This window comes from Simochromis diagramma, unplaced genomic scaffold (assembly GCF_900408965.1).
Source record: "Simochromis diagramma unplaced genomic scaffold, fSimDia1.1 OVJJ01000131.1, whole genome shotgun sequence".
NCBI lineage: Eukaryota > Metazoa > Chordata > Actinopteri > Cichliformes > Cichlidae > Simochromis > Simochromis diagramma.
This window is the reverse complement of record NW_024387200.1, coordinates 7,849,279-7,862,193: the sequence shown is the minus strand read 5'-3', so window position 1 is coordinate 7,862,193 and position 12,915 is coordinate 7,849,279. Positions and strand designations below refer to the sequence as shown.

General features: G+C 38.0%; 1 protein-coding gene across 1 annotated transcript in view; it reads left to right on the top strand.

Moving 5' to 3' along the window:
• The first annotated feature begins 9,689 nt into the window (after nucleotides 1–9,689).
• loxhd1b (lipoxygenase homology PLAT domains 1b) overlaps nucleotides 9,690–12,915 on the top strand; it is a 37,512-nt gene continuing 34,286 nt past the window's right edge. The window contains exons 1-5 of the mRNA XM_040051038.1: nucleotides 9,690–9,955; nucleotides 10,368–10,448; nucleotides 10,540–10,724; nucleotides 10,864–10,962; nucleotides 11,075–11,223. Of these exons, the coding sequence (XP_039906972.1) occupies nucleotides 9,786–9,955; nucleotides 10,368–10,448; nucleotides 10,540–10,724; nucleotides 10,864–10,962; nucleotides 11,075–11,223 (684 nt within the window). The 5' untranslated portion in view covers nucleotides 9,690–9,785. The remainder of the gene's footprint in view (nucleotides 9,956–10,367; nucleotides 10,449–10,539; nucleotides 10,725–10,863; nucleotides 10,963–11,074; nucleotides 11,224–12,915) is intronic.

Genomic DNA, 12,915 nt, shown 5'->3' with positions numbered 1-12,915 from the left:
CATACATCTAACTCTATTACCTTTCAGCTCTGCTGATGACCCCACCTGCTGTCAAAGCCGTCCATCCATTGTTCTGCATGTCTCCGAAGACATAAAACCCTGCCGCTGCTTTTCTCAATGTACTATCGGCCCTGAATCTGTAGCCCTCTTCCCTCCTTGTTAGTGATGAATGTGATTTTGAAGCTGTCTTCAGGCCCTTCATCATCTTTCTCCATTGCGCAACACTCAAATGACCCACTGACAGTTTGCTTATTACCGTCCAAATCATATTACATCCGACGCATGCCATCTCTCATCTCCTCCACAATCCAATCACCTCACTCAACTGACACTAGAAAGGTGGGCATATTTTGTTTTAAAATGCTCTTCATTGACTCAGCCTCTGATTGATCTCTAATACATAGTGCTCCTCCACCTCACACACACAAGCTGGAGCACTGGGACCCATCAGCTCTCTTAAGTGTCTTGGATACTTCCAGACTTCGCTCCCTGGCAGACCACAGGCAGTAAGGATGGGCGGACATGTCTCAACCTCCATCACTCTCAGCACTGGAGCCCCCCAGGGGTGTGTTCTGAGCCCCCTGCTGTACTCTTTCTACACATATGACTCAATCTACAGCAGGCAGTGCTGGGCCAAGGCCAGGAATATCACGAAGGACCTCAGCCATCCCAACAATGAACCGTTCTCTCTGTTGAGGTCAGGAAAGCGATTCCGTTCCCTGAAGACCAACACAGAGAGACTGAGGAGGAGCTTCTTTCCGCAGGCGATACGGTCTCTCAATCACACCACCACATAGTACTGACCCACACATATGGTTTTTACACACACACTGGACATTCTGGACATTTGTTTACACTAGTGGCCACTGCACAACTACACTGCGTGGTCATCAAATCAATCACTCTATCTCAAGTCACTTAAATAAATCACTTTTAAGCATATTTGCACTGCACAAGACACTTAAATATGTGGATTGCACAACCCTGGACATTACATTTCTTTCATTACCATTTATTACTCGTACAGCTGCTCTTATTGTTCTATATTTCTTCATATATTCTTATATATTTTCTATATTGTGTATTTTGTTGTACAGTTATTTTATTTTTAACTTTAATTTTTATATTTTATTTTATTCTTTCCTAGTTAAATTTACCCTTTATTTTAATTTTCATATTTATTTCCTGTCCTATTCATAGTCTTTTATTTTAGGTACACGAGCAGTTGTCTAAGCATTTCACTGCATATCGTACTGTGTATGACTGTGTATGTGACAAATAAAATTTGAATTTGGAATTGAGTTTCCTCCAAAGGGTGGCTGGCCTCTCCCTAAGAGATAAAGTGAGGAGTTCGGCCATCCAGGAGGGGCTCAGAGTAGAGCCGCTGCTTCTCCATATCGAAAGGAGCCAGTTGAGGTGGTTCAGGCATCTCATGCGGATGCGTCCTGGGCACTTCCTGGGTGAGGTGTTCCGGGCATGTCCCATCGGGAGGAGCCCCCAGGGCAGACCCAGGATATGCTGGAGAAATTATATCTGTCGGCTGTCCTAGGAAAGCCTTGGTGTTCCCCCAGACAAGCTGCAGGAGGTGGAGGAGAGGGAGGTCTGGGCTTCTCTGCTTAGGCTGCTGCTCCCACGACCCGGCCCCAGATAAGCGGAGGAAGATGGATGGACCTTTCCAATGACCTTTTGTGAAAAGTATCAATCATATACAGGTCTACTGCTGTCCTCGATTACTCTAGCTGATTGAAGCTTGTATTGTGATACTAAGTGGGATTGTAAAAGAGAAAATAAAACCTGATGTGAGTTGTACTCAAAAATGTTCTCGCCCAATTTCTGTCATAAATCCCACTTTTAAGTTTATATTTGATCCGTGTGCAGATGGTCAAGAGGAAGGAGATCTGATGTAACCATGACAACTGAGTTATTTGGGGTTTGTTTGTTTCTTTCTGTCGGTCTGTCAGTGAAGACAATGCAAAAATAGAGGAAATGCTGTAGAACGGTATCGTTAATCAAATCAGTTGAAGTTAAGTCAGTTTTTATCACGAATGCTTGCAACTGGTGTCCTCAGATACTGTGACTGTGTTCATAATTAATAATAAGTATTCAGTTTGTTTACTTGCTAACATCCAAACACGCTGCTGAATGCTGCTTTGGTGCCACTGATGACTTTAGACCAGGAGTGGGAAACATTATTTCTCAGGGGCGTGAACTAACAGATAAAGCAAGCAAAGGGCCACAGCTGGGTTAAAATATAATGCACAGAGCGCTGAATAACAAAAGAATAAGTCAAGTCAGTGAAAGACTTTTCAAATGAAAACACTCTTAAGTTAAAATAAACCCACTGAAGTGCTCCATCAACCTTTAATCCTTTTAAACTGTTACGTTGTCTTCAAACTAGCATTTGATAAACTTTAGCTTTTAGCACGTTATGCTCAATATTAAGTTGTGCAGGGTTATGACTTAATGACTACAGAATTGAATTCATTGCATATTAAAGTATTTCATTATCGGTACATTAGCAGTGCAGCACTTCATCATTTTCCACATATACTGTGTATCATGCACACTGTCCCGCTTTGTTGATGTTTATCATTAAAGATATTTTTAAGTGAAACTGTACTCCAATGTTCAACCGCAGCCCACAGAGACTGGGCAACGCTACCCCAGGAGAAATGAGGAATGAGGGCTACATTACTATAAAAATATTGACCACTTTAAACAAGAACATCTGTGTGGGTGGACTGTGAGTGTGCAGAGGCATTAATTGTTGCAGAAAAAATGACAGTTAGTGATTAAGCACGAAGTAGAATTGATTGCTAAAATGAATTTAGTAAAGCACCAGATGGGTAATTATATGAGCTCTCAACAATGATTGCTGCCACTTCAGGTGAGCCGACAAATTGGTATTAGTTTTAATAGTTGTATCGGGAGGTTTCTGGCTTTATCTGTGGAAGAGTAAAATAAATTGGGATCAGAAAAGTGAAAGGCTTGTGATGACCTCTTCTTCGTCACCATCACCACAGGGCGGCATTTCTAAAAAGGAGAGAAAGCCTGTAATTTCCTGATGTCTACATTAGCTAGATTAGGGATTTAGTTCATTGTTAATGTCATTTCTTTTTACTAAAAGGTGAAACTATTAAAAGTATTCTCTGAAAATATTACAGGATGTCACCTCCATTTTGGAAGAAGGGCAAGTTTAATCGCTGCTTTAAGGAAGCCCAAAGTATCAAGTAGCACCACCGATTGCCTTTAAATTTCCATGAAAGCATGCCGTCACACGATTGTGATGTTTTAGGTGCTTTACCGTTGCACAGTGTTGTTTTGTACCCTCCTGAGCACAAAAGGGCTTTCCAGCTTGCTTGCCAACATGACACTTTTAACTTTGGTTTTCACTCTCATCTCTCCTTATGCCACCTGTTGGCCCCAGTCATAATACTATCAGCACAAGCCGTGACCTCTTTCCCTGTTGCATAACCGCCACACAAACAAGTTGCTCTGAGAACAAACCAATCACCTTGTCCTTGTCAAATAAATCAGTGTTTAGGTTTCACCACAATCTGATCCCCTTGTCACAACATAACACGACCACAGTCATGGACTGAGGTAGCTGGCCGAGCAACATGACAGTGCTGTGTTCCTCACGTATCCTTCTGTGGAAGTCGATTTCCTCTTCATTTCCTCCTGAGCATCCTGCGTGAACCCACAAACCCTCCAGTGTGTTTGTTTTGAATGACTTTGCGGAGTGTCTTCTGTGTCGCGAAGCCACGGCTATGTTATCACGAAGCTCCTTCTGGATGGGATAGAAAATAAACATTTGAAGTTTGGGAAACCAATTAAGCTTATAATCTACAGGCTACGAAAGGATCTGAAGTCAACATCACATACAGGAGGATTTCAGACTCCCACAAGAGTTTACATTTCTTCTTGATGTTTATATCTCTACAATAAATCAGGGTCAATCAGTTCATTTCCAAAAGCTGATAATGAATCAGGGTGTCGTGGATGTGCAGAGAGGAAAGATGCTCTGTTTGCTTTTTTTTAACTACCCTCATCTTTTAAAGACACAAAAGTCAAGGATGTCATAGACTCTTGTAATTCTTGTGTTCATAGACTCGTTTAAATAGATTAAGCTGTTTTCTTAAGTAGCAACCTGCGTTACACAAATGGCAACCACTTAATATTAAGTAAGATCAGTAAGACAGTTTTAATCACTAATAAAATAATAAAAAAAGTCACAAATATTCATCGTAAAACTTCTGTGGAATCCTTAACCCTTGTGCCCTCCTTAAATTTTACACTCTTTTGACAGCTTCGTGGACAAAAATGTACACACAAAAAATCTGCCATAAAATCCTCATATAACAGTTGTTTTTTGGTTTTTGTTTTGCTGCTTTTCATAAAACAGTTAATCAACTTGAGTCCATATCAGAACGATCAAAAATTACATTATTTTCAGGATTTTAATCATTTAAATGCCAGTTCAAACACTGGAATGATTAAGGAAATATTTAAACAAGCACAAATTGCACACCTTATTTGTTTTTTTTACAACATAACAAAATGTTTTTTCCCCACGATATAACTCCATTTTGCTACTAACTAAAGAATACTAAATACATTTTTAAAAAGTGCCCGATTGGAGGCTCCACTCTGCACACCTCACCTCACAGATATAACTGAATCTTGTTAGTTTGGTGACCCCTTCCTGCGGTGTGCACATCACAGTTGAGATGCTTTCAATTGGTCCTCTTTAAGTTTAGGAAGAACTTCAAAAATTCTAAGACCAAGCCTACATTTAATTAAGAAGTAAAGTCATTTCTGGGCTTTCTTACCCGAGGATGACCGCAGCAGATTCTCTTGGATATGGATTCTCAAGAACATAAAGCTTTTCTTCTGCTCCACCTCAGGTCTGCCTCAGCTCATCTGATGCAAACAGTTTGTCTTTGTCACATTTTTTTCTAATGTCAGCAACCATTCCCTTATTTTTGTTGCTGTTGAGCAGTAGATTACAGGATTTTCCTACCGGTCACGACATGGTCAAATCTCCATGTCTGGGGGTGCATTCATGGCTGACTCTTTTTATCCCCTTGCTTAGGGCAAATGGATTTTACTAAAGTCATATTGTTTTGAATCAGTAGTTATTTACTTATTATGGGGTTTTTTGCTCCACACCTGAGATTTTCTATTAATTTGCTGTATAATGTCACTTTTCTTTTTTCCCAGTTTTTAAAACCCAATGATATTAACGTTGCCTCACATTTTGTATGAAGTTTGACAACAAGGTAGTGAATTTACTTATGAGGGGCGTCTTGCTCATTGAATCAAACTAGCATCCCAGAGTATCTGGAGCCTATCCCAGCTGACACTGGACAAGATGCAGGGAATACTCTGAAAGTTGCCAGTCCATCACAGGGCTAACACAGAGAGACAGACAACCTTCCTCACCTACACATACACATCCACACATCCTCTGTCTGGATAAGCCAACCGGCAGCTTCTTGAACAAGAACAACTATAATATGAGTGACCTTTAGTTGACTCCAGTGAACAAGCAGCAATAGTAATTGGATGACTGCTGTACTAAGCTCTGAGATTCAAACTCTTTGAATCTATGTTCAAAGACATTTTAGATAAATGCTGAGTTTGATGTCCAGTATTTGGCCCCTGTGGACACAGATGACAGCTGATCTGCTCCTCTGTAGCGTAAACTTCTTCCTCTCTCAATGAATTCGAAAGAAATCTGTATTGATTTAGTGCAGTGAGCTTGTTAAGGTTGTCAGGACTGTCATCGTGAACTCCTTTTCCTGGATCCTTCACTGATATGGATCTTATAAACAGCCTCCTTATCCAACAGCTTTCCAACTGAGAGACTACACAGCGAGGGAGTGGGTCTCAATTATCTCTCATCTCTTTTAACATGCATTTTGTTTATTTTACTGGTGTTTATTCAGTCAATAAACAGCTGTCTCAACAAACGAATGTTATAGTCTAGCCACTGAAGTGACAACATACATCTGCAGAAACAGTTTAACTGTTATTTTTTGTGTGTGTAAGCTGTGATTGCATAGTCATCAACTAATGAGGAAAATTAGGTGAGCAAATTGAACATTAGCTGTAAAATTAGACACATTCAGTGGCCCAAATCACGGACTGTGAAACCATTTAAATAAGGCTGTGATCGTAAGTTACAACGTAACTGCTGCAATGAAACGCTAATGTGCCTGTTTCACAGATGCAAACATTAACATTTAGGTACTTCGAGTGAGTTTAACTATTTTGAAAAGAATCAGAACTGCATCAAGAGAATGAGATGTTGGGGGAAGAAGGCAGGGGGAAACAGAAGGAGGAAGATGAGGACATGGAAGAGGAAGAGCTTTCATTGTGGCTGAGCCCATCGTGTAAGGGAATATGTCTGCTGTACAGCCAAAGGAAACATGGCTGAAAATGGAGAAAAAACATTTGCTCAGACAGAAAATGAATACAGGATGAAGCTTTTTTTTTAACTGCTTATGATGCAGTGAAGAGATTTTTTTTTCAGTTTGTTTAAAACTAAATTTTCATTACAGATATTGTTTTACTTATTACAAGCAGTTTGAAGCACATTGTGATTTTAACTTAATTTATTAAAACCAGCTGGGATAAGCTCCTTTTGATAAGTCAGTCTGGATGACAAAAGCAATGGTCATCCTCTGCTGAGTGGGTGCAAACACAAAAAGCACACTTTGAACGCTGATACAAACGTAAATATCTCCCTCTGCTGGTTGCAATTAAAACTACACGTACAAAACAGGGTTTTTTCTCCCATTGCAGTATCTATTTTTAATATCAATTTAAAACTTTTATTTTTTTTAAATGGCCTACATTAGCTTAGGACGTTTCTATTACTACATGTTACTTCTAATACATTACACTTTAGAGAGAAATAATTACTTTCCACTCGATTATACGAAGTCCGAATTTGGCAGGATATTTAAAAGTTTAGGATGTTTGATGTTTAGGATGTTTGCATGTCAAATATATCAGTAACTTGCACACATTAGAGAAACCAACATTAGCTAAAACAACTGATTAAGCCTGTTATTTTAAGGTTTGTACAAAAAATTATGATTGTCTAACAAACTCAATAATTTGTGTAATGTTCAGCAGTTAGTTGATAATATAATAAAACAAATAATCCTTAATTAAAAATTAATTTAAAAATTAATTAAAAATACTCTGTTCATTTGTTTGTTTTACTGTTTTAGAGCATAAAGAGAAAACAGAATCTGGATGCTAAAAAAGAAACCTGCACATGCGAAAAACATTTGAATAGAACAGTCAACATCTGTTTTACTGTTGAATAACACATAACCATAAAATGTTGTTTATATTTTAATAACAGGCTGTAATATAATACCAGTCATGTAATACTCACAGGGTTAGTGACCTGACGCATATTTAACATGTATCAGTCATTCCATTTATTTACTTGCTGCCGTTGAACTGTAAGGACTTTTCTAGCAGGTCTCCATTCTGGGAGGGAACCTGCCCTATGCTCTGCTCAGGTTACTTCATCATTTCTCATGAGGTCATGAATAAAGAGGATCATCCCCAGCCACATACTAAGAAACTATGTAAACTCTGAGTCAGACTTGTCCTAGCAGTGGGTCATTCCTGCTGTCACGGGTCAGTTTAATCAAGTTTCAGCCACAGGAATTGGCTACAGTTACAAGGTATTAAATAAATTAAGATGTCTACAAAAAAGAAAAAAGAAGTCAGAGAGCAGTGGAGGAAACCTAACAGGTTTTTCACCAGATGAGTAGATGAGTGAGTCAAAGGAGACTGAAGAAGAAGAAGGACAAGGATGAAGCAGGATGTAATTCTGACTAATCAGGGTCTGATATGAGGAGCATCTAGAAAAAAAAGGAAAATCAGGTTAAGAAGACAAAAAAGTATTCAGCAACAATAATGAAGTTAATGACAGCAGAACCAAGGGTAGCACGAGAGGAGAAAAGTTTCCTGATGTGATTGAAACCACAAAGAAGAAGTCTTCAGTCAAAGATGGGATCAAAGGACAAAAAATCCAAGAAAGGGGAGGACCCTGAAGAAGAGGAAGGGAAAAAGAAAAAGAAAGACAAGAAGAAGAAAGGTTCAGTAAAGGGAGACAGTGATGAAGACACCAAGAAGACAAAAGGCAAGAAGAAGAAGATTGAAAATTATGTTGAAATCTATGAGAAAGAGCTTCGTACCTACGAGCCAGAAAAAGTGGAGAACTACGAGGATGAGTATCACAAAAAGAAAGGTAAACTTTTTTTCATCACTTGTAAAATGCAGAATTCAAGATGAGGGAGCAGCAGGTGCAAAATATGTATATTTAGGAGAATCAAGGACAATATAATGTCAGTTCTGCTTCAGGAAAGTGTATTCGACACCCAGAGTTTCAGGAGTCTCACTGTCTCTAGCAGTGTCGCTGCCTTAGTTTAATGTTCATGAGGCGGATGAACATAGTGGCGTAGTGAACATAATGTCGTTAATCTTTACGTGGGGTGGTTTCACGTCCATCCCAGTCCACAACAACCCAAAGCAAAGCCACACTGAACTTAACAAAAAAGAAACATCATCTTAGAAAAACAAAGAAACACAATGACATGCACCACAATATTGTAAACTTTAAATGTTAGCACTTTATTTGAGTGTTTAGACGGCTATTCACACTCACATTCAAGCAAAAGAAGTGAAAGAAAATGGATGGATGGATTTTAGGTTTATCTTTAAAGTATTTAATTATATAAATAAATCTTGTTGTTTCAAGAAGTAAGAAATATAAAGATATATACTTGAGATTTGTTTAGTTTTAGCAATTTAATTTAGATGTAGTGGAGTGGAATCAAAAGTCATTTGAAGAACAATTAAGCTTAAATCTTGTCATGTATTCGACTTGTGTGTTGTTTCATCATTAAATATTTTTTCATAATCTAAGTAAAACTCAGGTTAACCAGTTACATGTCATGATAGCAGCTCTTAGTTGTGCCTGTCCTCTGGGTGCTCCTGTTTCCTCCCACAGTTCAAAGACATGCTTGTTGGGTTAATTGGTGATCCTGAACTGGCTGAAGGTGTGGATGTGAGAGCGTAGAGTAACCTGCTCGTTCCGTACCCCTTTTTGTCTAAGGATTAGCTCAAGCCCTCCCCAACAATTCTATTAGTAAACATAAGAAATGGAAATCTAGATTTAAAACACCTTCAACTTCATCAGATAAACACATCACTTGAATAGATCTTCATTATACCTGGTTCCAATGATAACCAACCAAAACGATGGACAATTTTGAGAGAAAAATAAGCAATAATCATAAGATTTGTATGTTTTATCTTGGATATTGTGTCACAGTGGATAACTCCATCTAGAGTGCCTCATGACTAGTCCAAAAAAAAGGACACATCTCAACAAGTCATAGCAAACGGTCAGACATGTGGCCACTAGTATTATTCTTGGCTTACTTGCCCAGTATGATATTTCTTTTTGACCAGTTCAAAGCAATACTTATTGCTTCATAATCATCTAATTGGATAGGCCTACAGTGACTATCTTATATAAAATATTTAAGTTTCAAAGTATCTGTGAGAAACTTTTGAATTAGTGCATTAAATTTGGCAACCTATTGTCTTATCTGAAAACATAACTGGGAACATCTGTGTGGGTTTGAATAAATTAAGCTTACGGTAAGTTTCAGAAGGCCAGAAGTACTAAAACACAAATGTACACTGTCACCTAGTATGTATGTATTTATGTTTACCACAATACCTTAATGCATCTTCACACTTTACTTGGTTTTATTGTTCTCTTCTTTTTGAACCCTGTAGTGTACGAGGTGGTTGCCATCACTGGTGATGAGAGAGGAGCAGGCACTGATGCCAATGTGTTTATTACTCTTTTTGGAGATTATGGCATCACACCCAAAGTCCACCTGGCTAGCAAGTAAGTCACCTTTAAAGATTAGTGGAGTTTAGATGTAAGCTTGTCTGCAAGTGTATAAACAGCAAAGAGTGGTCACTCTAAGAGCCTCCAGTTCAAAATAAACCCTATGTCATTTCAGTATTTATTTTCTATATGAACTAAAACGATGTCTTTCCTCCTCTTTCACAGCACAGAAAAGAAGTATGTATTTATTGTTGTGTTAAAAATTGCTGTGACAGCTTAGCCATCAGATTGTGCTGTGGTTTTTCCTGCATGATTTTTTCAAAGTTTGCATGACTTTGGTAATTATTTTCCTAGATTTACATTTTTACTTCTGATTAGTTTGTATTTATTTTTTAGTGAATATTATGATGTGTCAAAAGAGGATGACGTTCAGGTGACTTCTGAATTTTAACCTTTTTTGGTATTTCAGGAGTTGCACAGCATTCGAAAGGGCCAAAACAGATGTGTTCAGAATTAGAACTCACAATGTTGGATCCTTGAAAAAGATACGGTTTGTTAGACATGAGATATTTTTAACACCCTTAACCATTTTTTTTTTGACCAGGAACATGTAATTTATCCACATGTTTCTGTTTCTCCAGGATTGAGCATGACAACACTGGCCTTAATCCCAGCTGGTTCTTGGACAGAGTCGTGGTAATGGATGTGATTCGACCTCATCTGAGGTTCTATTTTGCTTGTAATAACTGGCTCAGTAAGGTAGAGGGAGATGGCCTTTATATCAGAGACCTGCTGGGCAGCATAGACCCCATGGACATACCCAAATGTATGTATGCATAGATAAAACCCTCTAAGTATCTAGTTCGCATTAGCAGCTGACATGTTTTTAAGAAGTTTATATATCAGGTTTGTCTTTAAACTCTGCAAAAATTGTGACTTTTTTGTACTTTTTCTTAATTTTCCAGATAATAAATTTGTTGTGAGTGTTTTCACTGCAGATGTAAAAGGCAGTGGCACAGATGCAGATGTCTTTATTAACATCTTTGGAGAGTTTGGAGATACAGGTAACACGTGCAGCATATCTGGTCACTTAAGTTTGACCCAAAGAGAAGCACTTTAATGAAACTATAATATGTTTGCTATAATTTATTTATTTATTCATTGATTCTATTTTAGGGGAGAGGCGACTTGACAACGACAAAAATAACTTTGAAAAGGGCACAGAGGACAAATTCACCATCGAGGCACCGAACTTGGGCAAAATTAGAAAGATCACCATTGGACATAATAACAAAGGCTCCTCAGCAGGATGGTTTGTGGAGAAGGTAAGAAACAGGCACATAAACAGACAGGACAGGTATTGTTTACAAGACTGTTCCCCTATGAGTCTGTAAAATAAAATGATGTTGACATGATTCTAATGGTCAAAAGATATGCCCCTTTGTCAGTTTGCATTGTTAATGAAAAATGACTTTCATTTGTTATATAATACATTAAGGATTTTACTGTACATTATCTTGAAACAAAAGAGTCTCGCTGTGCCGCTGCCCTGCTTCTGCAGTCGTACTTAAGACATGTGATCTCCTTGTTTCCTGTCGGCCGTCTCATCCGAGACCAGCGTCCCTGCACCTCCAACACATACCGTGAGAGATGAGTTCATTCAAACAGACACGCGAAACACGCATGTCTTCATTCTACCTGCTGTGTAAAGGGACACCATGCCCCATTAAGAGATTGCCTTACAGCAAACAGACAGACGAGTCGGTAGATTTGTTGGTTACTGCAGCACAGGCTGACACCAAAGATCAGTAGTGACAATGTTACTGAGTCATATTCTATTTGCATTTCAAATGTGTTTTGTGCAGCCACTAAATTACTTATTACACTGAGATAAATTCTGGACTAAAAGATTCTGAGCATTTATTTGAGGCTAGCTTTGTTTTTGTCATTGCTACTGAAACCTCTATAAGCAATATACAAAAATTCAGTGTTAAATAAAAAATGGACATTTTATTACAGTTTATCAGAAAATACAAAAATACATTCATAATCAAATCTAAGATAGCGAGCACATATAAAATAACTGCAGATTTTTTAAGACCGATACCGATATTTGGTGATTTATCTATTTTATCAAATTTTTTTAAGACACATGAAACACAAACATATTTCCATAACATTTGTTATGTGAAGTTAATTATGAGTCCTTACTAAAATAATATGACAGTGCAGTTAAAAGTAATCTTTTTTTTTATTGTTCCAAAAAGTTCAAGTTCAATTCTGGTCAGATTAGCTGGTTGTTGTGTTTGTGGTATTCTTCTTTGCTTCATAAATGTACATTTATCAGCTGTTATATTACCAATATATTGACAAATGACCAATATAAGCTGATACATACAGGGAGTGCAGAATTATTAGGCAAGTTGTATTTTTGAGGAATAATTTTATTATTGAACAACAACCATGTTCTCAATGAACCCAAAAAACTCATTAATATCAAAACTGAATGTTTTTGGAAGTAGTTTTTAGTTTGTTTTTAGTTTTAGCTATTTTAGGGGGATATCTGTGTGTGCAGGTGACTATTACTGTGCATAATTATTAGGCAACTTAACAAAAAACAAATATATACCCATTTCAATTATTTATTTTTACCAGTGAAACCAATATAACATCTCCACATTCACAAATATACATTTCTGACATTCAAAAACAAAACAAAAACAAATCAGCGACCAATATAGCCACCTTTCTTTGCAAGGACACTCAAAAGCCTGCCATCCATGGATTCTGTCAGTGTTTTGATCTGTTCACCATCAACATTGCGTGCAGCAGTAACCACAGCCTCCCAGACACTGTTCAGAGAGGTGTACTGTTTTCCCTCCTTGTAAATCTCACATTTGATGATGGACCACAGGTTCTCAATGGGGTTCAGATCAGGTGAACAAGGTGGCCATGTCATTAGTTTTTCTTCTTTTATACCCTTTCTTGCCAGCCACGCTGTGGAGTACTTGGACGCG